Here is a 27,931-nt window from a genome sequence, read left to right as displayed (position 1 = left end):
TTTCAAACACCAGCTTCCCTTTTACAAGATCCCCAGTTTTTTAAAGTTATTACAAATGTTTTTCTTAGCACCCCCATCCTCCTCAAAAGAATGCATTTCCATGACTACTGGCGGGGAAAAAAAAGAGGGTGAGGGAAAGAATCAAAATCATCAAAAAATGCACAAGCCCTCATCATCTCAACTAAGCAGAAAAGAGGAGAAAACAGTGTTTCCCCAGTGGGGTGGGAGCAGGGGGAAAAGGGATGAACAAAATACAGCACGAGAAGAAACCTTTGGTTTCGAACTTTATTGCACAAAGAGAGAGCGGAGAAGTGTAGGTCAGCCGTTGCCGCGCTTCTCCTCGCGAAGCGGGCACGGCAGACACGGAGGCTACCGGGAAGGCAGGCACCTTCACCTCCTCTGCCCTCAACTGTCGCCTTCTTCCTCCTCCACCCCCCGCGGGCACCCGGGAGGCGCTGCCCAAGCAGACCGCCGGGCCGGGGGCGAGGCGGGCGGCGGGGGCTGTACCAGCGGCGCGGGGAGCAGCAGCGCCAAAACGGACCGGGCCGAGCGGGCGGCCTCCCCCGGGGCGGCTCCCGGCTCCCGGCTCCGCGCCCGGCCCGGCGGCGGCGGGAACGCGGGCGCCAGCTCACCGCGGCTGGCCGCCCGCACACACCCCCGGTCGCTGGCTCCCACCCCGCCCGCTGCCCGCCGCCCCCCGCCATGAGCGCCGCCGCTGGCTGCAGGCAGAGTCGCTGCCGCCCCGGCAGCCGCTGGCTCCAGTCCGCCGCCATTATTCTTTGTTCGCTGCGAGCGGCGGCGATGTTGTGGGGCTCGGGCGGAGGCTCCATCTTTACCGCGGCCCCTCCTGCGAGGGGAAGGCCCCGAGCGCGGGTGTCCGGCGCCTCCCCGTCCCCCCTCCGTCCCCCCGGCTCTCTCTGGCTCCTGCCTCCTCCTCCTGCTCCTCTTACCGGTGGTACAAGCTCCTCCGTCACTGCTTTCGTTCGCGGCCCGGATCTCGCTGGAGTTTTATTCTCTCCCCCACGTAACACACCGCGTCAAACTACACCTCCGCCGCGTCACTCACCAACACTCCGCTTCTCCCAGCCGCCCGGGCCACAGGCAGCAGCAGCCGCCGCCGACTGAGGAGCCGCAGCCAGGGAGCCAGCCAGCGCCGCCCAGTGCCGAGTGCGCAGCGGCCGCGCACGGAAACAGCCGAGCTCGGCCCGGAGGAGCTCGAGCGGCCCCGCCCTCGCGCTGGAGGCGGAACTTGCCGAAGGCCTTCGGGCTTCTTCGTCCGAGGCAAAGGGGTTCCGCCGGGAGTAGGAAGGCGAAGGTGGGCTGGGACCCGCAGGGGGAGGAGTGGTCTAAGCCCCAGCGCGGCGTTTCGACCGATAAAACCGGGTGGCGGAAATTTGAAAGAGGAAGTGGGGTTTATGTGCGGCAGGGTGGGGAATTCCCGAGGGGTTTCGGCGACTCCGTGGAAACCCCCTGCGGGCCTGCCCCTGCGGCGGTGAGCGGCGGGCCGGGCCCGCGTCCTTGAGCGCCGGCGGCTGGGGAACTTTCACATGCTGCCGGGACGTGGGAGACGCGCTGCGGCGTCTGGGATGCGGCTGAGTGCGGGAGTCAGGCGAGTTGGGGAGGAAGGGCTGTCGCGGCTCTGCAAACGCCCCCAAGGCCTCAGGCAGGACCAGGCGCTGGGACCGGAGGCCGCTGAGCTGTCTCGGCGCGGCCCGGGGGCGTCGTGGGGTTTCCGTGGAGAAAGTTTTCCGCCTCTCTCGGCAGGCCGGGCGGCCTCTCTCGGAGAATCAGCTGAGAAACTTGGCTGCAGCCAGTGGGACTATTCTATTTCGGGGGTGGGGGGTGGGGAGGCTCTGGGCGCGGACAGCCAGGGTCATCTTCGGCCCTCCAGGCAAATGACCTGCCCTGACCGAGGTTGCTCTTCGACACTTTCAAAATGTCTTCCCTCCTCCTCTGCCTGCCCACCTTTTTTTCTGGCACCATTCTGTGTCGCTTTCTTTTCACAGCCCGTTTTCTACAGCTATGGTTTGCACCCACTGCCACCCTTTACTGCCGACTCCCATTCTAAACCCTACAGTGTGACTTCCGTTGCTTCGAAGCTACTGAAACTGCTCACTCAGAGGTCGCCCAAGGCCACGATGCTTACTTTTCATTCCTTTTATTGAACTCTAAATTCCTCCTTTATAATTCTCTTTCTGTCCCTTAAAGCAAACCTGTCTTTAGGAGGCAGATCGAGCTGGTCCAAATCTGAGCTCCGCCCCTTATTGGCTTCCTGTTGCAAAGAAAGTTGTCCTTCCTGGTACTTTGTTTTCCCCCTTCCTGGTAGTCTTGATTGATCACCTCCTGCTTTCTCAAGCACTTTAGGCTGAAGAGTATCCACCTTTCCTTCTGTTATTTTCAACCTTTCTATCGTTACTGGCTTTCCTGTTTAGTATTTAAACATGCTTAAATCTCACATTTCTTTAAAGATTTCTTTTAAATCCTTCTCCAGCCATGACTCCAGGGTCTCTTACACCATGGACATTCTGTCATGTTCCACTTCTTAACCTTATGTAGCCTAGCTTCTGTTTCTATCGCTCACTTGAAGCAGCTCTGATTTGTCATAGAGAAGCTTCAGTCATCATCTTACAAGATTTTATTCTAGCATGTGACACTATTGACCACACCTTCATCCAAATGTGCTCTTCTCACTGCTCTCATTATCAAAGTTTTCTTCTTATCTCTCTGGTTGCTCTTTAACAACCTGCTGCTTGTCCTTTATCCAATTCTTAAATATTGGAACCCCACTGAGCTGAGCCCTCTTATTGAGTCCTGTCATATACACTCTCCTAGGTGGTCTCATCCTCTTCCAGTAGCTTCAGATACCCTCACCAAAGACTGTTCATCCTATAACTCAAGCCTAGGTCTTGCTCTTTAACTCTGGTGTCATATTTCTAACCTCCATTACTACAGTTTCATTTGGACGACCGGAGCATGTCAAATTCAACCTCTATATCATATTCCCTCCAAAACCCTCCTCTCGTAGTCCTGGGATCAGTAAAGGGCATCCTATTCATCTACTCAGTGCAAGCCAGAAACCTAAGATGCCTCTGACACACGTCAGAATCACCTAGAAATGTCTGTCTGAAAACATTGGATTTGTAAACTTTCTCCATTCTTATGACCACTTTTCCACACCCTACTCCAGTCTAAGCTATCTCATCTCTTGCTTTAAGTACTGCAAATAACTATCATCCAGGTCCTACAGAACTACTCTTGGCTTATTCCAATTCATTTGCCATACTGCAGCAATACAGCAGTTTCAAAAATACAAATCTGGTTAAGTCACTACTACCCTGCTTGAATTCCTTCAGTGATTTTTTTTTTTCCTACTGTAGGCTCTCACCTCACATGACATTTCCTTCCCCTGGAATTCTTTTCTGTTACCCACTCCTCCTCCTAACCAAACTAATTTTCTTTTCTGATTTATCATACCTGTAATTATTTGATTCATGTCCATATAAGTAAGGTGTGTGCAGGTAGGGACCACGTCTGTCTTGTTCACCAACTCTTCCTCTCCCTTTCATTCCTAGCACCAGCACAATGCCTAGAATGTAGTGGTACTCATTAAACATTTATTGAATAAATAATGAATATCTGTGTGGTTTCTGGATAAGTTCCTTAATCTTTGTCGGTTCAAATCCTGGCTCAGCCACTTACTCGCTATGTGACTCTGGGCAAATTATTTGTTCTTGTGCTTCTGTATTCCTACCTGTAAAATAAAGATGGTAATAGCACCTACATCATAGTATTGTGATAATTAAATGAGATCATTCATGGAAAGTATACTTGGAACAAAGCTTGGTGTGTATTAAGTGTTAATTAAAATGTTGCCTATTACTAGCTTTTACTTGGATATCTCACCCTTGGGTCAAATACATTTCAAAATTGAGTTTATCATCTCCCTGCTCTTCTTCTTACCCTGGCCCTATACATGATACCAAATCTTGGAATTATTTACTCCTATATTTCATATAAATAGCCTATATTTATCACCTATCAAATATGGTTATTTTTTATTTTAAAATTTCCCAATATTCTTCCTTTATATTCACACTGACCTTAATTTAGGCCCTATCTCTTTATGTCTTAGTTACTTTCCTAACTTCTTAGGTGCTTCCTGACTGTACGCACACTTCTCCTATTCACTTGTGTCCTACTGTCAGACCAGTGGGCCTCAAAACAGTTATTAAATCATGCATTCTTGACTTCCCTTCTGGCTTCTCTTTTCACTTCATTTTGTTCATTCACTCATTTATTCAGTCATCCATTCATTTAAGTACAAGTTATTTTACTAAATAGTTTGGGTACACTTCAGATTTGAAATCTAGTCTCCCAGTTTCGTATACTTTGGTCGAGCATCTACATAAACCATAGAAATGAAATCTCAAACTTTCAACATCTATTTTTTGGGCGGACTTGGAAGCTACCCCTTTTTTTGACTCAATTTTTCAATTGGAGAATATGGTCAATATTGGGGAAATTAAAGTAGAAAAGATCACGATGATATAACTTGACATAGTATAAGTGCCTCAAGAGAGGTCCAGAAAGGAGGAAGGTCTCATGAGATGGATTATTAAAAGCTTCAAGGAGAAAGTGATATTTGAGAGCTTTCTCTAACCACGGCTTCCTTTTCCTGTTATTTTTCTCTCTTGCTTCTGTTGAACCTGACTTTCACCCTCACTACAAACTGAAGTTCTATGAACACTGCCTATTGTAGTTCACCTCTCTCAATTTGCTTTTCTACCTTATCCCAAGGCCATGGTGACCTTTCTCATTTATTCTAGAAATATCTGTTGAGCACCTTACTTTGTGCCATGTTCTCAGAAATGGGATCAGTGTTATCAATGTTATTAATGCTCATGAAATAATCGTGTGATTTGAATTGTACTTTCCAATTAGTTTTCCAACAGAGCACTGATCTGTTACAATTATTCCTGGTCTGTTTACCAGTTACGGTTCCCATGTAAATTAATATATTGCTTCTTAAAATTAATCTTAAATAATAACAAACAAAAAAAATACCCTCTTGACTTTCACTTCTTCCTGTAGCTACTGTCTCGTTCCCTGCCCCGCTCCCCGCGCCCCGCTCCACTCCTGACCCATGGATGTTGCCGTTTCCCCTTAGGAACTGGATCTCTGAAGGCGGGGCATCTCCTCCCACACGTTCGTTCGCAGCTGGCAGCAGCGTACACCCGGGGCCTGGCGCGCTACTGTCTCATTTATATTTGTTCTCTTTACAGTAGATATCCTTGAAAGAATACTCTATTCACTGCCCCACTTCCTTTTCTCTCATTTTCTGTTAAATCCACAGCTCTTGCCTCCAGCATTTCACCATGCAACTTCTCTCCATGTAACTTAATCGTATGGCCTATTCTCAGTCTTCATCTCAATTGACCTATCAGCAGCATTTGACACAGTTGATCACTCCCTCCTCCCTGTAACACTTCATTCACTTGTTACACATGTTTCTTCAGGGTTACAGGATACCTCTCTCTCCTGGTATTTGCCCCATGCTACTGGTCACTGTTCTCAATCCTCTGCCCACCTCTTAATATTGGAATGTCCCAGGACTCTGTCCTTAGTCCTCTTCCATTTCTATACTCTCTTAGTGATCTCATTCAATCTTATGGCAATAGATATGATAAATATGCCCACAACTCCCTAGTCTCCATACTTGTATATCCAAATACCTCAGCATCTCTACTTCGATGTTTAATAGACCTCTCCATTTGATTACGTTACGTTCAAAACTAAACTGATTGCCCTTCCCTCAAAAACTTCTACCTACAACCTTGTCTATCTCAGTTAACAGCAACTCCATCATTTCCACTGCAGAGGCCAACTCAGCAACTCGTTTACCCACACAATCTGTCATCAAATCCTGTTGCTGTCTTTTCAAAATATATGACCACTCTCTTCATGTTCACTGATACCATCTCGGTTCAAGCCATTGTAACATTTGACTAGGATTTTATATCAGCCACCCTTAACCTTCATTCTTTCCTCATTACAGCAGCCAGTGTGATCCTTTCAAAACAGAAAGCCAACCACACCTTGGTTCTGTTCAGAACTATCCAGTTCACCCTACACCCCCATTTCTCTTTGCTCCTTTCTCCCATTGCCACTTTCTCCTTAGCACCTATCACTTTCTGGTATGCTGTATATTTCACTAATTTATTATGTGTGTTGTCTGACCCCTCTAGGGCAGGGACTTTTATCTTTTTCACTTCTGGATCCTTAACATCTAAGACAGTGTCTTGCGCATAGCTGGCACTCATATTTATTGAGTGAATGCAATTGAAATTCTGGATTTAATATTAGTCGTCTGGCATTTGGTTAACTTAAATAGGTCTCCCTCAGCCAGATGACCTCTGGATGCATATTGTATCAATACAAATATTGATTTTCTATATGGCAGCCTAAATTGTGGTGATTCCACCAAAGTACTGACTTCTTGTGGGGCCTCATTTCAGCATGGCCACACTCTCGGTCATCTCTGTCTCAGTTCCGTATACAGTAGTCCTCTCTTACCTGCGGTTTCACTTACCTGAAGTCAATTGCAGTTCAAAAATATTAAATGGAAAATTCCAGAAATAAACAATTCATAAGTTTTAAATTGTGCACCATTTTGAGTAATGTGATGAAATCTCACTCTGTCCTGCTCCATCTTGCCCAGGACATGAATCATCCTTTTGTCTAGCCTGTACTCGCTGTATGCTTTACCTGCTCTTTAGTCACTTAGTAGCCATCTTGCTTGTCAGATCAACTGTATTGGTATTGCAGTGCTTGAGTTCAAGTAAGCTACATTTTACCTAATAATACCACATTCACATAACTTTTATTTTATTTCTTGTTATGACTGTTATATTTTATTATTGGTTGTTAATCTTTTACTGTGCCTAATTTTTAAATTAAACCTTATCATAGGTATATATGTATGTATAGCAAAATATATATAGGAAAAATATAGAGAGTTTGGTATTATGTGGTTTCAGGCATCCACTGGGGGTCCTGGAATGCATCGCCTTCCAATAAGGGGAGACTACCATAACCTGAAAGAGATGAGTACCTCTTTGAAAGTTTCTGATCTCCCCATGTTCCAGAACGAGAGCTGAAGAACTGATCAGCAGAGTTCCAGTTGCTTATAATTTCCATTTTGAGGACCAAATGGTAAGCTGCATTCTCGTCTTCCTTGTGACTGAAAGCAATGGCATATAAACAAAGTTGGCCTCTTATCCTCCTAGAAATTTCAAAAAGGCCAGTGGTTGGTGATTAAAACCAGGAGTAGTAGCAAGTGAGTATTTATTGTTTACTTTGTGCCAGGCACTGTTCTAAATACTTTTGGTATATTAACTAATTTAATTCTCATAATAACCCAGCGAGGAAAATGTCAATATTAGGAACATTTTATAGATGAGTATGCTGGAACACAGAGGGGGCAAGAAATGTCTCTGGGGTCTTAGAGCTGGTAAGTGGCAGAATCAGAATATGCACTAGGCAGTCTGACTCCAGAGCCTGCACTCTTAATCATGGTGCTCCACTGCCTGGTTATAGAATGAAAAGCGGGTAGAGACTTTGCATTGAAAAGAAAGCAAAGTAATTATAATTCATGAATGTAAGTTTGTCATTCTAAAGCACCATAGTAATCCAAGCAGTTTCTTCTGATATCAGCCCTATTGCCTATTTCATGCATGACACAAGAATCAGGCTATCTAGCTTTCAAGATATCTGTCACTCGTCCTAGGCAAAGGAGTAGACCCCTTGAAACACTCTGCCAAACTGCTCCCCTTCATCTTTGCTTCACTAGCTCCTACTCTTTAGTTGAGCTCTGAAGGGTGTGTCATTACTTCTGAGCACCTTCCCTAACTCCCCCTCAACCCCTCCCATAACAACATTCTAGCCTGAACTGTTTGGTTTTCGTCAAAGCACCTATCACACTTGCTTGTCATTATTTAATTGTCTAGCTACCTGCTAGACTATAATCTCTATTCTCATTGCTACATGCTCAGTGCCCAGCACGGTGTTTGGCATATTGGAGGAGTTCAATACAATTTTTTGAATGAATAAAAGTGGTATTTATATAGAGTATCTGCAATCGTATTCATGCATTAAGGGCAATTTTCTTTTGGCTAGGCTAGTCCATCTTTTTAGAAATGGAAAAGTTCATTTTCTTTTAGTCTGCCTTCCAGCTGTTAGGTTTTCGCGTTCTCATTGCCCATGCCATAATGCTGGTTTTCATTTAGTGTCTCTTCTTGCTTTAGATTCAACTAACATTTAGCTGCCGTGTGATAGATATTTCCCTCGAGTTTTTTATATATATATTTGCTAATTTAAATTGAGATAACCTCTTTGAGTTTCAGTTTCCTTAGCTGTACAAACAAGATACCCATTAACTTGTGTAAGATCAAACTGTAAGTTTGAAAATTGGGGTTTGAATTTAGAATTTCATGTTCCTATTTTTGATCCTTGTCCACTAGTCCATGGGTAACCCCATATTACTGAGTGACAAGCATATTTCATAATCTTGTCATATATATCTCCTTTTAAAAACTTTTTTCTCACTCCTTTGTTCTATTTTACACTTTTTATTCATTTTCTTCTCATTTCTACTCTTTCGGATTCTCTACCAAACAGTGGCACTCAAGGTTTACGAAAACATTTCTGAGACCTATCCTAATCTTGTGTAATGGATTGAGGGCTCTAGCAATATTTGGTTACTTCTATTATTATTCCTATACTATAATTATATCTATTTTAGAAATAGATTTAAGAGTCCCAGGGATTAGAACCAGAACACATACTATTTGGGCTCCTGATCAAACAAGGTTATTAAACACATGGTTTTTGCTTTACTCATTCCTGACACCCCACAATAAAGGAATAAGAAAAGTGTAAATATCATAGTAGACAGAATAATGGTCCCCTCACAGATACTCATGTCTTAATTCCCAGAACCTATAAATATGTTATCTTACTTGGTAAAAGGAACTTTGTAAATGTAATTAAGTTAAGAATTTTGAGATGGGGAGATTATCCTGGATTAACGTGTGAGTCCAATGTAACCACAAAGATCCTTGTAAGGGAAGGAGGGAGGCAGGGGAGTTAGAGTGGGAGAAAGGGAGGGAGAGAGAGGAGAGGGAGGGAGAGAGGAAGGGAGGGATGAAGGGAGAGAGAGAGAATCGGAAGATGCTTTGCTGCTGGCTTTGAATATAGAGGATAAGGTCACAAGCCAAGGAATGCAGACAGCCTCTAGGAGCTAAAAAGGGCAAAGAAACATTCTTCCCTAGAATGACCTCAAGGAATGCAGCCCTGCAAACACCTTGAATTTAGGCCACTGAGACTGATTTTGGACTTCAGTCCTCCAGAACTACAGATAATAAATTTGTGTTGTTTTAAGCCATGAAGTATATGGTAATTTGTTACAGTGACAATAAAATTCTAGTACAACCCCTCAGGGTCAAAAACCAGGATAAGAGACAATTGCAGGTGAGAGATTTGACACATCTTTACAAAATGGAATGATGGAGGAAAGGTAACTGACTTGGCAGAGTGGAGGAAGATGGTACCTAAGTGCTTGCAGAAGGGATAGCAATAAAAAGGAAGCCAATTTGTCCTAGAAACCTGGAAGGATTTAGGAATTCGAGGCTATCTTTCTTCATCTCATTTGCAGACCCTAGGAAAACAGTACAAAGAAAGAACTACAGAACATTTGCCTAACTATTTAAAAGTTCTAAATCCTACTAACAAACTGCTAACTAAAATATATCCTATTCTCCTACCTTGTGAAATACAAAGAGAGAACCTCCATTTGGAAATAATTCAATGAATTTAAAGAAATTTTTCAGCATGAAAGAGAGAAACTACCCAATCAACTAACCAATCGTATAGAAAGTCTGATGTGTATGAATCTATTGAGATGAGACTTAAACAACTGGTAGAGCATTTCTAATTAGTGACATGTGCTTTAAAAACTAAGTAAATGAAAAGAACAATACGGTTATTAATGCCAGGGAAAACAAAAAGTTTGGCAGAAGAAGAAAAATAATCAGTTATTATATGGCTCAAATCTAACTAGAATACAAGGTCCAAACAATGTACTCTATTAATCTAACTAAAGTTATGATATATAGTAGAAGGTGGGTGAGCAGAAAAAGAAGAGAATAAATCCTCATTTCCATAATGAAAAGTCAATAACTAATACCTCAAGTAGAAATATCAAGTTATCACAATTAAAGCATGTTTTGTAGAGATATGGAGGTCAGTTCCAAAGAATCACCTAAAAAAATTCACAGTTACTGTTTCTGAAGAAGGTAAATACTCAGTGAGAGGGCTGTTGACTTTTCATACAATGAGCATCTATAACTTTGATGAAACTAAAGTTTTAAAGAAAAGAAATAAAAGATGGTTTCAAGGGAAAAATTATTGAAGATATTCTCCTGGGTTTCAAAATATGAGCATTAAGATTGAAAGACATGAGCATTAAGATTGAGAAAGACATATCTAAATCTCTTGAAAAATGCCCATGTCAAAGCACATGACCATGACATTTTAGGAAACCAGTTATAAAAAAAGAACTTAGAAGCATCTGGAAAGAGATGAGGTACGTATAAAGAACTAGGAAGAACAGTGGGCACTAGGCTTTTTGACAGCAGCATTGAAAGCTAGAAGATAATGTATTGATGCTTTATAATACTGAGGGGAAATTATTTCAAATCCAGTATTCTCTTCGGACATACTAGGTCTTTGCCTGTCATGAACACTTTCTCTGGAAGCTACTGGAAGATATGCATTACCAAAATGAGGGAGTAAACAAAGAAAGAAAATCCAGGAAACAAGGTGAATCTGTCAGCTTAGGCTATGATGCAGTTACAACACCAAACTCTCCATGGTTTGTAACATAGGTTTATTTTTTCTCATCCAGCATGTCCATCATGTGGTTCTGCTCCTTGTCACCTTTGTAATGGGACCCAGACTAATGGAGCATCCTTTATCTGGGACATTGCTAGTCTTGAGGCAGAGGAAAAAGAGAAATGGTAGATCTCTTAAGCTTCCACCTTGGAGTGATGCGTGCCATTGGCAAAAGCAAGTCACATGGTCATTTCTGAGTAGAATATGGCAGAGATATAAAATCCTTCCATAGGGTGGGACATCACAAGTGATAGCCAAGCCTGATGTGGGGCGAGGAAGTATAATCAACCCCGGCGAAGGAGCAGCAAGTATTTCGAACAACAATACAATCTATTTTAAAAGGAACTCCTGCATAGAAGAGAGGCAAAGGGAATCCCTAGGACAGCAGCTGGGAGAAGGAGGAAGAGGCAAGCTCCAGGAGGAAGGTCAGGTTGGGGGAGCAGGGGTTGGCATTGATAGCCTTTCAGACAAGTTTGATTATGAGAGAGCTGCCTCTCTGGGTAGGCACTAGACATGGTGTTGGGGGTAGGGGGTAGGAGACCCCCCCACATCAGTTTTCTTTTTGTTTGAAGTGAGTTTTAAAAAACTATAGAATAATTTAATAGAAATTTAAGTTATTTTTTAAACGAATAGAAATTTAGCTGGACTTTGATGTGTTTGTGTGTGTGCTTCTGTGATGAGTACGTGTCCTGTGTTTGTGTATGTGTGTGATTAGGGCAGTTCTTCTCAACCTGTAATTGGGAATAGTTCGTTATTCATCTGCAACAAGGTACATACAGAAATTGAGAATAAACATTTATAAACTTTAGTGGCAATTCAACACAGTATTTTGTGTCTGTCGTAATCAATAATACAAAATTTGAGGGTTTACATTTTATATTCCTTGTTTTATTTTTAAATTACTTTTTTCATTTTTACTGTAGTTTACAAAAGTTTGCAATGGATTGGAAATTTAAAAAATGTGGTCCTTCACTACAGATAGTTTTGGAAGCACTGATTTAGAATATAAAGGTAAGACTTTAGGATGAATATATATGGAGCATTATTGTGCTAGAACAATCAGCAAATGATCAATGCTACATTTTCTAACCATCCTTCTTCCTCCACAATTATATTCTGAGAATTTTATCTAGAAAGAACAGAAGCATATTGAGGTCAGCATTCCCCATCCTTTTGTGATAAAGTTGTTTACAACATTCTTCTCTTCCTCCATCTTGCCCTCTCAATAAAGTACCTGGAAAGAACCCAAAAAAAACAGTGGTGTTTTCCAAGAAGCCATGGGAAAACAGCATTCGTAACCCTGAGAAGGTAGAGACATTTGACTTTCTAAGGATAACAGCCTTGGTTTTTTTGCAGTCCTGTCCAAATTCTGCATTTTCAACTGCACTACTCTTATACTAGTGTTACTAGTCAAATATCTAAGGCATTAGTAATAATAATATAAAAATATAGGAATTCTCTTGCCTTTAAAACTGCCTTATTAGGTTCTTACTCCTCTCCCTTCAGGCTTTATGCCCATGCTATCATATGTTTATTAAAAGAAAACAAAGAAAATGTTCATACTAAATATATTTGGGGGCTTAAAAATGGATGCTTTACTGTGGTAAAGTAAAATACAGTTTGTCATAGGATGTATTTCAGAAGTACCAGAGCACATTTCTTCTCCAGAAGAATGACATTTCTTTCAATATGCGAGTCAAATGAAGTGGTCATTAATTCTGTGAACCTTTATGCTGAGGTTCATATTGCATCTTTTCTGATCCCTGTTTAGTTGTTCAGTCATGTGTGTTGTCTTGGTGATACTGGAAAACAACACAGCTGACTCATGCCCTAACAGAGATTGTTACTACCTAAACTCAGGTGCAAGATATAGCAGCTCAGATCAGGCCCCAAGAAAGATCCCTCATCTCTGCATAGTGAAAGGCTACCGAAACATGGGTAGCTTATGAGGTAGCAGTTACTGTATCCCCTAAAATGAACCTGTATTTAGGTATCAGACTTGTGTGTTCAGATACTTAACAATTGATCCTCAAGTTTTCTTTTTCACACATATCAACATTTACATCAATAATATGTAATGTAAAAGATGGAGTCGGGGAAGGGATGCTGTCTAATTTCAAAAGCTCTTCCATCTAGACTTTTATCCCTTCCTCACCTTCCCCTCTTTTATAAGGAATTTAGAAAGAGGTTACTTGTTTGGGAGTGTAAGGATCATAGGGAAGGAGAAAATACATCTTTTCATCTGTATATATCTCCGGGCAACAAATGAGGATAAGAACCCTTAAAAATTTCAATGTCATGATCACCAGTGTCTCTTTTTTCATGTAGATTTTTCTTAGCAAGGAATCTAGTCCTGTCAGCTAAATTCTTATATCTTAGTATTTAACATACTTTTTTTTTTTTTTAAGGGACCTGTCAAAAAACGGCAGTGATTTAGTATATGTTTCTGTACACTGCATTAACTACATTGTTGCTTCTTCCAGGAAATATTTTGTTGCCAACAGAACTTAGAGAGGATGCACAGGTCCATGCCTCCCCTGTACAAGCAGGTTTTATATCATTAGGGTCTTGCATCTGTAGATTAGGGGGAAAAAATGCTTCATTCTAATCTCATAGTTCTGAGATCCTGTAAAATAAGAGATCCCTTAGTATACATAATCTTAAACTGTTAATGAGGGTTATTAACTGCAGTAAAATGGACTTGAGTTTGCTAGAATTGGTATGCTCACAGTCCTGGATCTTGACAGGGTGGCTTTTTATTCTAGGTTCACGTAGTATCTGTAAACTGACCTTTTTCATGACTGAATATTTTTCTCCCACCTTCTATCCTTCAGTACAATCACCCTGTATAAAGATTCCTGTAATGAATCTGCAAATGTTATTGTCTAATATGTTACTTTATAACACTCTGTAAATGTTACCAACTAATATCTATTCTATGGCACAGTGCTAAACAGTTTTTGTAATTGTGGTTTTGAGCAGAACCAGTAGAATGCTTTTGTAATTGTGTATCAGAGTTTCTTGTACTTTTTCCAGACCGGAACTGAATCATTTTCAGGACTTGAAGTTTATCATGTTTAGTCCAACAGCATAAGCTCTTGTGGCCTACATGTGGCAAGGTATGAAAGGGTTATAATCAAAACACTGTAAGTGGCTTGCTGCAACCCAGGAATGTTTACTAGAATTGCCCTGAAGCCAAAGGAGTTTAAAAAACACCCTTTCTTTTCATTAGGGTTTGTCCTAAGTTGTCGCTTTACTGCCTGAGCTTGTCGCAGACACAGAGGCAGAGCACCCATCATGTGTTGTGAAATTTATTATCTATTCGTGTATTTGTTTGGCCCATAGACTGTAAATGCCTCAAGGCCAGGGATAATTTTACTCATCCCATTACCTCCTTCTATACCTGTTTATTGACCTGAGCAGAGGGAACCAAACAAAACCGAAAACAAGACACAAAAGACTGGAAGGAGGTCTGTGTGCAATAGAGAGAGCAGCCATGCTTGGCGTAACATGTGGAACAGGCATGGAAGACCCATGCTAGAGATTTCATTCTTAAAGTTCTTAAAGATGAGGAGTTATTAAACAAAAGACTAATGATTTTTTTCCAAGGGAAAAAAAATTGAAAGGCACAAAGAATGTATGGGACATACAGAAGACACGAGTTTTCTTTATTGTTTCGAGCTTTCTCTAAAGGGGGTGGGGATGGGAACTATGTCATAGTATTCTTGTGAGGATGAAATGAAAAGTTCGATATGTATGACTTAGCACTGTCCCTGGCTCGCTATAAGTGATTAGTAAGTGTTAGATATTTTTATCTTATCTCATTGCATCCAATTAAAAGATATTTTTTGTGTCACTAACAAAAAATTGCCCATTAAACTATTACACCATGATTTCGTGTCACAAAAATTATTTTCTATTCCTTGATAAAATTTTAGACTTACTTAGATGGGTTTTAAAAATCACATTTCATATAAAATGTAAACAAATGTAAACAAATCGTCTAAAGTGTTTAAAGAACTTTTTCATGTTCAGAGCCTAATTCTTCAGTCACTTTTTGCCTCAAAGACACTGATTTCTGTGGGTTTTTTTCCCCATAATGTTGTCTGTGATTTCAAGTGTTGGAAATTAGAAATGTAGCACTTCTAAAATGTGTCCCTCTGCCAAATCCCAGATTTTCTTTCAAACCACTGACACCCACTCTCCTTGTGCTTGTTCTATCTTACCAGTAAGTGTCAACAGAATATTTTCAGACAACAACTAAATTCACGTTCTTTTCTGAATTCCTACTCTTACATCCTAACCTGCTTTCCCCATGGTCCTCCCAACATCAGTTCATGACAACTCCACCGTATTCGGTTTTCAGGACAAATTCCCTGGAGTCATTTCTGGCTCTCCTCTTGTCTGTTATACCCTACATCCAATCCACCAAGATTTTAAATCCACAATCTGGCTCCCATCTGCCTTCCTCTACTGCTACTTCTCTGGCCTGAGGCATCCTCAAATCTTACCTATAATTACCTCCTAACAGGTTTTACTGCTTCTGTCTTGGCCCCCCTACAATTCTTTTTTTTTTTTTCCAGTTTTTTTTTAAAGTTTATGTTATTATTAGTTTCAAGTATACAGTACATTGGTTAGACATTTATATAGTTTATGAAACTATCCCCCCTGATTACTCTATCTTCCCTCTGGCTCTACACACAGCTATTACATTACTGCTGACTGCATTCCCTATGCCCTACAATTCTATTCTCAACATAGTGGCCTGAGTGAATCTTGCAAAAATAAGTCAGAACATGTCTCTGCTCTACTCAAAACCCAGCATAGCTCCACTCAGAATAAAAGGCAAAGTCTTTGTGTTGGCCCCTAAGCCCTGCATAGTCATGTTCCCTGCTTCACCTTTCTCTTCCACTCCTACTCCCTAATGGGGCATTTTGCTCCCCACTCACTGTCCTCCAGGCTGTTTCTCAGGCTCACCAGTGTACTCATGCCTGAGAATCTTTGCTCCAGCTCCTTCTTCTGTCTGGAAGCTCCTGCCTCCTCATCCTGGACCTATAGAGTTAACTCTCTCACCTCCTTCAAGTCTTTGCTCACATCTCCTGTTCTCACCGAAGCCTACCTTGGCCATCCTAATTATTATAGCAACCTGAACATCCTTCTGTACGCCAGTCTACTCCGTCCCCCTTAGTCCATGCCGCATTTTTCTTTTTCCATAGCACTTATCAGTATAACATACTATAAAATTTACTTATTGCAGTTTATTGCTTATTATCTGTTTTTCCTCACAAGGGCAGGCATCTTTGATTTGTTCACTGACAATTCCCAAGTGCCTAGATCAGTGCCTCATTGGCATTCATTCAATACTCATTGAGTTGTACTGAATTGTGACAAATCCTATGACAGAGGTCAGTAAGGGTGCCATGGGAGTATATAGAAATGGGTCACACTGAGCAGGTTAAGAAAGACTTTGTGAAAGAGCTAATATCGCAGCTGAACTTTAAGGATAAATAGCGAGGCAGCTGAGGGAACCATGAGACACACAGAAATCACAGATACAAAGTACTCCCTTGGGTATGGCTTCAGCTGGCTATTTGGATTGGCCACTACCTGATTACAGTTCAGAGTATGGAAGTCAAACCCCATAGGTAATACACTTCGCCAAATAATTTTCAGCAAGGCTTTTTTCTGTCCGGGTGTGCTGCCATATCATAGAGAATACTGATAGCGTTCCATGGTCAAACCTCCTGGGCCAGGAATTTCAGCTTGACCAGCCAAGGTGCCAGATCTTTGTTTTGGTCAACAGAGTAGTCAGTAATGAAAATGTTAATGTTCTGCTAGCCAAAGTAGTAGTTAAGAAAGTTTACAGTGAGTATCTTTAGAAAGGAATGCAATGACACAGAGATTTTTCTCATTTGGGATGTTCTTTCAGCTTAGACCAGGGACTGTCCTCACAGAAAGAGCCTTAGCTATTTTGATACCTGGGATAAGACACAATCTACTCTCGAAATCAGCTTTGTAACTTATGATGTATGATTTATGTGTTCTTCACAGTATGTACCATCTGGTGGCTTCATATTTAAATAATTATTCTTGATAATTGGATGTCAAGCTCAGTCATTTTTAGCTTTTGGAGGAATGTATGTGCTGTCAACATGTAAATATAACACATTTTAGAATTATATACACTCTGAGATGTTTTCTTGTGCCCTTTAAATTTCAGTAGGCAGATTCGAAGCCCTTTTTACCTATCTCAGTCTTTATGAAAATTAATATATGTAATAGAAATTAATAGATGTAAGTCTGGCACATTTCTTTTATTAATATATATTAATTTTTTAAGAGCAGTATTAGATTTACAGAAAAAGCGAACAGGTAGCACAGGGAATATATACTTATATATCCCTTCCCTTTACCCCACACCATGCCCAGTTTCCCCCATTGAGAATGTCATGTTAGTATGGTACGTTTGTTACAAGCAGTGACCTGATATTTGTATATTATTGTTCACTAAAGTCTGAAGTTTATTCAGGTTTCTTTAATTTTTACCTAATGTCCTTTTCTGTTCTAGGAATTCCATCCAGGATACTATGTAACATTTAGTAGTCTTGTCCTCTTAGGTTCTCTTGGCTGTAACAGTTTCTTAGACTTTACTGTTTTTGATGACCTTTTGATTCAGAAGAAATACTGATCAGATATATTGTAGGATGCCCTTCTATTGGAATGTGTCATTGGTACATATTAAGACCTGTAAAAGTATTGGTTATTATTACTGCTTCATATTCAGATTAAAATGTGGAATCGAGGTGGTATGTAGGGGAAGGATAGTTTTGCTGGACATTCGGTATTTAAAAGAAAGATTTATTTTGAGCCTTGTCAGTTTATCAATGCTGAAAGATTATCTGGACAAAATTCAGTTCACCTACATCTATCCTTCCATCTGTCCATTTGATTCAATAAATACTCAGCGACTCTCTATTGTGAGGGCAGAAGTGTATTAGCTGCTGGGGATTCAATGGTAAAATGAAACTTTCCTCATGGAGCTTCTTGTCAAATAGGGTGACAGTAAATAAGCAACTAAAAGAATAATCTAAAAGATAGTTGTGACAAGTAAAGAAAAAATATTCTTATATTAAAGAATATCTCAGGTGAGGGGAAGGGGGACTACTTTATTAGGATGGTGTATGAATTAGGAACAGATTTAGCTGTGAGGGGCAGAACTTAAAAAAAATGGGAGCTTAAAGAAGATAGAAATTTCTCTCTCCTGTTCAGGAAGTCAGGGCGTCAATCAAGAGCTAATGTGACAGCTCCATAGTGTCAGAGTCCCAGACTCCTTCCATCTCATTGCTCTGCTGTGTATAGTTTCATTTCCCAGGACCATCTCCTGGTCTAAGACAGTTTCTGGGGCTCTAGCAATCACATCTGAATTCCAGCCAGCATAAAGGTGAAAGGGACAGGGAAGGAAACACACCCTTTTCCATTTCTGCTTACTTCTTACTGGCTAGAACTTAGTCGTGGCCTTTACCTAGCCACCATGCCCAGTCTTTATCCAGGCCAGGTATACCTGTTAAACATTAGAAGTTGTATTACTATGGAACAGTGGTTCTCAAACTTCAGCATGCAGAATCACCTACAAGACTTGTTGGTATATAGGTCGCTGGGCCCCACTCCCAGAATTTCTTATTCAGTAGGAGGCCCAGAATTTGCATTTTTAACATGTTCCTATGTGTGGATACTGCTGGTCCAGAACCACACTTTGAGAAACAATGCCATAGAAGAAGGGAAAGCATGGATATTGGAGGAGTAGTCTCTGATTCAGAGCATATTTTGGACTTTAATCTTTTACATTTTGTATTGAGACAGATTATGCTTTCTGAGGTCGAGTATCTCATCTTTGATATGTCAAATCTGGATAATTGTATACAATTTAGTCATTTTGGTATAAAGTCAGTGTTTTAGCTATCTACTGCTTGTGTGGCAAATAACCCCAAAGCACAGTAGCTTAAAGCAATAATTTGTGTATGATTCTATTGATCTGCAGTTCAAACAGGACTCAGTGGAGAAGCCGTGCCTGTACTCCACGTGTGTTGTCTGGTTGTGACTTGGGCTAGAAGATGCGGGATGGCCCCACTCACATGTCTGGGGATGGCTGTCAGCTGGGGTACCTCACTACTCCTGTAGTAGTAGAGCTACTTTATGGACTTCTTTATATAAAGTCTTGGGGGCTCCAAGAAGGTGAAAAGGAAGTTCTAATGCTTCTTAAGTCCAAAGCCTAAAAATCACACTGAGTCTCTTCTGCCAGATTCTATTTGTCAAAGCGAGTCACAAAACCAGCCCAGATTAAAGGGGAGAGGAGGGAGATTCCACCTATTGATGGGAGGAGTGGCAAAGTCACATCGAAAAAGAGCATGCAGTTGCATTGTAGCTGTCTCTGTCAACAGTCCTGACACTACTAAAGTCAGGAGTGAGAATGTCAGCATTACAGTAGGAGTCTCTTGTAATTGTAAATATGGGCGTAGAGCTATGTCATTCAATGGATTTTATTCCTCCTAGGACCAGAGTGTGAGTTGGGTAAAATACTTCCAAAATTGTTTGGTGCACTTGGTTAAAAAGAAGTGTGGCAAGATCAAACAGGGTTTTAGAAAGGTTTGTTGGTTACTGAAAAATCTTTCCCATACCTTTATCGATTTAAAAGTTCAAACATGAGAAGGAGAACACAAGTTCTAAATAAGTTCATAAATAGTTTTATGCTGGCCTTTTTAAAAAAGACACTGGCTATTTTGATTGAAAGTTGTGATCTCAACTTTTGAAAGTCAGCATTTTAAAAATAATGTTCTCACAGCAATACAATGTGAATGAGAGCTCTAAAAGAGATTAAGTTTATGGTATATTTTTTTTATGTGGTCTCATTTAGGGTGTGAGTAAGAAACTCTCCCCATGCCCCTAATGAAATCTTTACAAGTGCTTGAAATTTTACCAGGAGTGATTCATTATTTGTTTCGAGCATTGCTCATTTTCACTAGATTCTTACATAGCAAAATACTTCTGGGAAGGGAAAGATAGGAAGTCAGTAGCACTGTACTATGAATAATTTATAGGAATACTTCTCTCAGAGAATTCTGAGTCCTGGATGACTTTAGAGAGAGGGGCTGCTGAAGGCAGGAGTGAGGTGAGATGGGGGTGGGGTGCATGAAGAATGGTAAGATAGAGGTACTGAGCCTACAGTTCTTTACCTCATAGGACTGTTACATTTCAGCTCTCATAGGACGACTGCTTAGGTGGCACGTTTAGGCTTACCTGATAGTAAAACAATCAATTTTGTAATGGCTTTTTTTTTTTTGGAGAGAACATTTTGTTCCTATAATATGATACTCATGCACCCAGTGTTTTTTCCTAAGCATTTCTCCACAAAGAGTATTTCTTTACCCTGAAAATAGCTCTAGCTGCCTGCTTTGAGGTCCTTCTCTTATAATAACTTTTAGCTTCTGTGATTTACCTTTGGAATAAAGTATCTCTCCAGCTTTTCCTTCTCATCCTATTTTCCAAGGTCTAAAAGACAGCCCTGGCATTCTGCTGGACCTCTGAAGTGGTCAGTCCACTGTGGGAAAATTCCAGCTTGGGCAGAGACCACGCTGTCTGTTCACCAGGTGTTGAATCAACCACAGAAGGGAACTGCCCCACAGCCTGTGTTTTCCTCCTTTGAATAGCAAGCTTATCTACTTCTTTGACTTTCTTCAGACTACTGGGTGCCTCCTTTGAATGTATGCCTTTCCCCAGTGAACACTAAATCCAACTTAGATGCCCGGAAGAGTTACATTTAGGGAACTGCTTTTGTTTGAAAAGCTAATATAGTACAAGACTGTGATTTTATTATTTTAAGAGAGAGCAAGAGCCTGTTCTGTGGTTCAGATGAAAAGCTCTGTGACTAACAGGATTCTTTCTTCCTTTCTAAAGTGATCTATCACGTAGAGAGTGAAGGAGAAGTGGGAACTGTCTGGTTTCCTCTTACCCTCTGCCAGTGGAGCTTTTAGTCCTGTAATCAGGACAGGCCAGCAGCTTGTTACTTAGGTGCTGTGAGCTGAGGAAAGGAAGCTTGACTCACAACTACTGCATTTCTGGAGAAGTGCCCGGATACAGCCTCCTAGTTCTGCCTCCTAAAGCCAAAGGCTCTTGGAAAACAAGACTTAGTTTTGCAGCCAAACTAGATATGGAGGTCCTTCTGCAGCAGTTTTGGGGATCTATGCAATATGGATTTTACCGTTAGCCAGAGCCTGCTGTAAACTGAACTACAGCTGACCAGGCATTTTGCCTCTTTTAAGCCTCTGCAGAGGCTTCCTCCCCCACCCCCAGCTGGTTGGCAGGATCCCAGGGGCTACCCACAGGCTGTTGAAGGTTCGATTTTGGAGTGTTCCGTCTTGCCCTCCTTAGTCACTGTTTTTCCCCTGCCACCTCATTCGGACTAACACATTTTTAAAAGAAATATGTAGCCGTTTAATAAATCTAATTAGTAGCTTAGTGTCATGACATTAGCTGAAGAAGCAGGTGATAAAAACACCTCTAGTCTTGACAGCTTGCAGAGGTCCACCTGAAAAATAGGAGAGCATGGGCAATGAATGATGAGAGTTAAGGCTGTCCAACAAGTGGAGAACAAATGTAGATACGATCTCTGGTATCCTCTTGGAGAAGTCTCTGCTGATGAGTCCGCCACCTTCTAGCCTCTCTGCTCACGGGCTCCCTCTAATGCCTAGAACCACCCCAGTTTCTGAGCCAGTCCTGACAGGTAGTAGGTATATCAGTGTGCTATGAAAGTGTAACCAGGAAGAGGGAGACCGTGCTGAGTATTTGAAAAGGGGAATTTAATGCAAATAAGTGTTTATTCAGGAGATGGAAGAGCTGAGAAGCCAAAATAATGGGTGGCAACAGAACCCAAAGAATAGCAACAGCAGGAAGCCACCGCTTCCTCTAAACTGGAGGTCAACAGGAGGAAGTACTTTTTTCCCAAAGTGGAGGAGGCATGAGGGCCATTGGCCATAGGTGGAAAGCCAGTGTGGGGCTGCCTGGTGGGAGCCGGAGGCGCGAGGAGATGCCAGAGACGCTGCCTTAGGCAGGGAGGGAGGGGGAGAAATAACCTGAGGAACAGCTGGTCAGGGTCTCCCAGGATCCAGAACAGAGCAGTGGAGCCCCATGTGGCGTGTGTGGGAGGGAGCTCGGAATCAAATCTGGCTGCAAGCGGGCCTTGTGTCTGGTGCCAGGGGTAACCCCTGGCTGCCCTGAAATCTACCAGTGGCAACATCTCCTGTCGTCAGACGTTCTGTTAGAGCATAGTGGTTAAGAGTACCATGTAGTTCTTGCCAGGAATGGGAGTCACATCGATGTATGTATGTATTCAAAACTCGTTGAACTATATTTAAATTATACCTCAATAAAATATAAAAACACACAAAAAGAGTATTAGGCTCTGGAGTCATACTGTCTGTATTTTCTACCAACTAGCTTTCATGGACTGAATTGTGTTTCTTCTCTCCTCCCTTACCCCTCCCCTTGCTTGCGCCCCAATTCTTTATTCTGAAGCCTTAACTCCCAATGTACTGTATTTGGAAACAAGGCCTCTAAGAAGGTAATTAAGGTTAAATGAGGTCAGGAGGGTGGTGCCCTTATCCTAGAATCCTATAGGACTGGTGTCCTTATAAGAAAAGGAAGAGAAATGAGTGATCTCTCTTCTCCACCTGTGCACAGAAGAAAGACCATGTAAGGACACGGCAAGAAGGCAGCTGTCTGCAAGCCAGGAGGAGAGGTTTCACCGGAGATCAACCCTGCCAGCACCTTCATCTTGGACTTCGAGACTCTAGAATGCTGACAAAATAAATTTCTGTTGTTTAAATCACCTAGTCTGTGGTATTCTGTTATGACAGCCCAGGCTAACTAATACACTAGCTGTGTGACTGAACAAATCACCTTGGTTTCTTCATTTGAAAATGGAGATAATAAACCTTCCCTTCTCACAAGGGTTTTGGGAGAATTAAGTGAAATGAGAGTTTAAAGCACTTGGCATGTGGTAAGTATGCACATGTAGCTCTAACTATTCATATCCTTGAATTTCTGCCTAAGTATCCCTGCCCAGAATTCTGGGTCTCACCTATCTTCAGGCGCTTCCCAACCCCCAAGCCTCACACAAGATTTTGACTTTTCTCTCCTTGTATTCTACTGGCATCCTCCAGCCACCATTTGGGGGTCCTGTAGGCATCAGTCAGAGCTGTCACCTGCTTTTCTTTTAGCTGTCTCTGCTCCACTCTCTGACTCCATCTCCACAAACAATGTTGTGTCCCCGTGATTATGTGCTTTGTTCCACCTACCAAGCGGCTTGCGACTGAGCCAGCTGTATCTGTTTCCCATGACCCCATCCTCTCTGCTCCTGGCTCTAGCCCATCAGTCTGTATGCTTAGGTTGGCCCAGCACACTTCCCACCTCCTTTAGCACTCCAAGCTATTTATACAGACTCATGGAGCTGTGGCAGTTCTAGATTCTTCTGTCTGGAAATGCTTTAGGGTATAAAGGGATGAGTTGATGAAATTGCTCTGAAGCTGCATTTACATAGCAAACATACTGTTTTTTGTTTTTTGTTTTTTTTTAATGCAGACTATGGACTTATTTGGGTTGGAATTGGGGCAAAAGAATGGAAATTTTGTAAGGGTGAGGGTGAGGGTGGGGAGCCATCGTAACAGGCCAATTAGGACTTCCCAGCATCTGTCCCTTTACTCTCCACGTTGTTACTGGTCTTATGCAGGCACTGGGACTTGGGGTTTTCTGTCTGAGGTTTGTTAGGTGGTTTGCAAGCAGTGGTTCTCAGGTTTCTAATGACTTGTATGTTAGTTATCAATTGCCATATACCTCAAACTTAACAGCATAAAACAACACACTTTTTAAAAATCTCAGTTTCTGCAGTTTTTAGTCTTTTACAAAAATGATACAAGCTGGTTGTACAGTTAAACATTAAGTCTTTTACAAAAATGATACAAGCTGGTTGTACAGTTAAACATTAAGAAGTTTAGAAGTTTATAAAGTAAAAGCGATATATATGTCCTTTCCTCTATTTCAACTCTCCCAAGTAATAACCACTGGTAGCCATTTAGTACATTCATTTATATTTTTTCCATGTTTACATGAACATACAGCCATTTTTTTGTAAAGCAAGAATGAGCTCACACTTAAATTTGGATTTTTGTTTGCAAGTGATAGAAACTATACGACTATTTTAAGCAAAAAGAGGAATTCACTGGCAGAATTTAAACCATAGGACTCTTTTTGTCTTTTGTCTCTGCTTCTCTCAGACCAGAATTCTCCCCAATCTGGAACTCTGGACACAAGAAGCTACCTGGCCCCCACCCTCCAGGCTTCCCTACCCTCTGCCATCCGCTCAAAATAAGATATTCCCAGGAAGTACATTTGGCTACAAATAATGAAACCCAACTGCAAATGACTGAATAGAGGTTTATTCCTTTCATGCATCAGGATGTCTAGAGGTAGACTATTGTTCTGTAGCCCAGTGATGCCATGGTTCTGGGTCAATTTCTTTGCAGTTCTCTTGGTCTTCCTCTCATGGTTGCAAGATGGATGCAGCAGCTCTAAACACATTTTCTCTACTTGACAATGTCTTTATGTGGCTTCTCTCAAAGGCATGCCTGAGACAGAGGCTTGTGTGCAGTGACTTGGGGAGGTGATCATAGAAAGTAGGAGTAAGGACTGGGGGAGTGAAGGCGGGGAAGAGACAGCTATTATAAGAATGCGTTACTGAGTGGAACAGTGCTGTGTGCGACTGTTATTAGATCTTGCTGGCACCTCCTGAGGGGTCTTATGAGATGTATGTCAGAACTGTCCCTTGGGGGACCAAAAAAAGCAGCATTTTTAAAATCAGTGTTACCTCCCTCCTCAACAAAACTATATGACAATGAATATTGTTTTCACTTAGTGTATGTATGTATAGTACACACGGTTCATAGCCACATAGTATTTCATTATACAGATGAGGCACACTTTGCACAGTCTATTAATGGACATTTAAGTTGCAGCCCTGGTTTTATATCAAATTGCCATAAGCATTGAAAGATTCATGGCTTTTTTTTTTTAACCAATCCCAGGACTGAGGAAATTTTATTCCATTTCTAGACTTTGGCAAGTTGGAAAATATAATAATATTGTATCTTGCCATAACAACTATTTCACACTAACCTATTCAGAACAAAAATAGAAAAGAGGTAAAAATAGCTTCTAAGTAGCCAAACAGATGTCAAACGGTCATAAATTCCGGATGGAATGGGCAGCCCTGTGTGCAAGGTCACTCGGGTTTTGCCTCACATACTTCACTTGTACGAGTTTAATAGAGCCTATTTAACTTCATTTTACTTATGGTTCTAACTAGCTTGGTATCCTAGTTACTGTTTCCACAGCAAATGAGAAAGGGAAGGAAACTGCTAAAGGAAGCCATGCCGACAAACTCAGAATCAAAACGTGACCACTGTTGGCAACAGAGGAGACCAAAAAAGCCCCAAAACAACAACAGTAATGAAAAAACCTTTTTAAAAAATGTCATTAACATGCAAAAGAATACTGGTGTTCTATCTACTCTATGGAACAGCGAAAGAACTGAGGTTCACAGCCAGAAAAAAATAGTTTAAATTGCACTGAGTACTCTTTACAAGGCAAGGAAATGAATAATTTATTTTATGCTCTTAAGTCCTCTCATGCAGTATTGACTCAATATGATTATTCTCTTTGTGTAATGTATTTTAGAGAGATTTCCCAATAAGTGGGTTTTAAATGATGAAAAAAGTGGACTCAAAAAGCTCTGGGAAACTTCACTCTCTAAACAACTGTTTTCTGTGGGGTTTTAGCCAAGAAATGTCTTCCAGCAAACCGGTTAGGTAGCAGCAATAGGGAGCGATTTCTCTTTTCTCTACCTCTCTGCACAAGGGGGCGATGTGGACCAGCCTTTGCCTCTAATTCAGTCCAGCAGTGCTATGTCTTGAGAGTGCACTTCAACAGTCACCAAACTAACTGCCTGTCCTTCAACAGTGACAGTTAAGCTAGGTAGGCAGATGTTGAGACGTTTATACATCCTCCTAGAAATTTTCCAGGAATGTTAGAGATGAGCTGGAATGGAAGGGCCCGGGAAATAATCCTTCACCAGAAAGAAAGAATTTGGGAATTTTTTCAGAGTTGTATAACAAAGATGTCATTCATTTCTTGTTTAGTTTGTCTAATAAGTAAACAATGATATTCCAGTTGTGGCATCAGCTAACCAGGATATTATTGTGTGTGCACGCACTTAAAATTAGCTGAAAACATTGAGTAGAGAATTTTTTTGCTCCGTTCCAGAATCTTGCCAATTCATATATATCTTTAATCTTATTACTGTTAATATTACAACTTTATTTTGTCCGTTCATTGTTATTTCTTCCTCTATTTTTCTTCTTCATTTTGGGGGGGGGGTCTTACATGCTGTGGTAGACAGAATAATAGCCCCCAAAAGATGTGCATGTCTTAATCCCCAGAACCTGTGAATATGTTATGTTACATGGCAAGGGAAAAGAAAACTGCTGATGGAAATAAAGCTGGCCTTCAAATAAGGAGATTATCCTGGATTATCTGATGGACCAGATGTAATCACAAGGGTCCCTAAATGAGCAAGGCAGAGACAAGAAAGTTAGAAACAGAGAAATGGCATTGTGAGAAGGCCCGCCCTGGCTTTGAAAATGGAAGGGAAACACAAACTAGGAATGTGGCAGGCTCTAGAAGTTAGAAAAGGCAGGAAAATGGATTCTCACCTAGAGCCTCTAGAAGGGAAGGCAGCCCTGCCAACACCTTGATGAGCCCAGTGAGACCCATTTTGAACTTCTGGCTTCCAGAATTCTAGGATAATAAACTTGTTTTTTTTTAGTGGCCAACTTTGTGGTAATTTGCTCCAGTTGCAGTAGGAAACTAATACACATGCTCATAAATTACATTTAAGACGTCTTTAGGAAGTGTTTACTGTATGCTTAACATTGTGCATGGGGAGAAGATACAAAAATAGTATAAACGTTGTCACGCCTTTTCATAAGCATTGATATTTTAGAAGATTAAGTAGGGTTTTATTTCTGTCATACCGACCTTTAGCTATCATTATGTGATGCTTATAGTTGCATAGGTAACTATTGATTCATCTAATCATCCATACTTATTAGTGCCTTCTCAGTGCCAGACATTGTGCTTACACAGATAAGTGAGACAGAAAGATGAGCAAGATACAGATACTTAACTGGATCAAGCAGGATTCTTCATCTCCACTATACCCAATCTGCTCCTCCTGCAATCTTTTTCCAACCTTGTAGTTGCTCCTCCTGCAATCTTTTTCCAAGTAGTTGGAGCAGAGGTTTTCAACCAGTGGTGTAAGTGAGAGTTATTACTGCGATGGGTGTGACAGGACAGGCAAAAATACAATGCCTGGAACTGCCTCTGGAGATTCTGACTCAGTAGTCTAAGGAAGCATTTGGTTATAAGTTTTTGGTAAAAGCTCCCTAAGTAATTCTACACCTTGCTTTAGAGAGTAAGATAAACATAGGAAAAAAAAAAAAGGCCAAAGAAATTTCAGCAAGTTAAACATTTTTGATATCATATAGGTGGCACCATGTTAGTTGATTACAATGTAATGCAATTATAAATTAACAACAAAAAAAGCCACTCAAAATCTATACATTTGGAAATTAACAAAGCACATTTTAAAATAATTTTCTGGATAAAGAGGTAGTTAGTAAAATGCAAAATATTTAGAAAAAGAGAAACCACAATGAAAGTGGTACATACTAAGATTATAGAAAGTAACCGAAGTGGTAGTTAGAGGGAAATTTATAGCCTTAAGTTTTTATTAGAAAATAATAAAGATTAAACAGAAAGTATCTAGCTCAAGAAGATACAAAAAGAACAACGAAAATAAATCTTAAAGAGTAGA

General features: G+C 41.1%; 2 protein-coding genes across 12 annotated transcripts in view; one reads left to right on the top strand and one right to left on the bottom strand.

The window, feature by feature from the left end:
* The window catches only part of CREB1 (cAMP responsive element binding protein 1), a 56,230-nt gene extending 55,029 nt beyond the window's left edge, over window positions 1-1,201 (bottom strand). For 3 of the 11 annotated variants that reach the window (XM_039844571.1, XM_039844577.1, XM_039844576.1), the window contains exon 1: window positions 951-1,092. The gene's annotated coding sequence lies outside the window, so the exon portion shown is untranslated. Of the gene's footprint in view, window positions 1-950 lie in introns of all 11 variants that reach the window. The other 8 variants (XR_005649023.1, XM_039844573.1, XR_005649025.1 and 5 more) reach the window with 5 other exon arrangements.
* LOC120587731 (translation initiation factor IF-2-like) lies at window positions 158-22,831 on the top strand. The gene is made up of 4 exons (XM_039844914.1): window positions 158-620; window positions 708-1,315; window positions 7,038-7,212; window positions 22,684-22,831. The coding sequence occupies exons 1-3, from the start codon at window positions 158-160 to the stop codon at window positions 7,155-7,157; spliced, it is 1,191 nt and encodes a 396-aa protein (XP_039700848.1). The 3' UTR covers window positions 7,158-7,212; window positions 22,684-22,831.
* The last annotated feature ends 5,100 nt before the right edge of the window (window positions 22,832-27,931 follow it).

This window comes from Pteropus medius, unplaced genomic scaffold, assembly GCF_902729225.1.
Source record: "Pteropus medius unplaced genomic scaffold, Ma_sr-lr_union100, whole genome shotgun sequence".
NCBI classification, from domain to species: domain Eukaryota; kingdom Metazoa; phylum Chordata; class Mammalia; order Chiroptera; family Pteropodidae; genus Pteropus; species Pteropus medius.
This window is presented reverse-complemented; position numbering and strand designations above follow the sequence as displayed.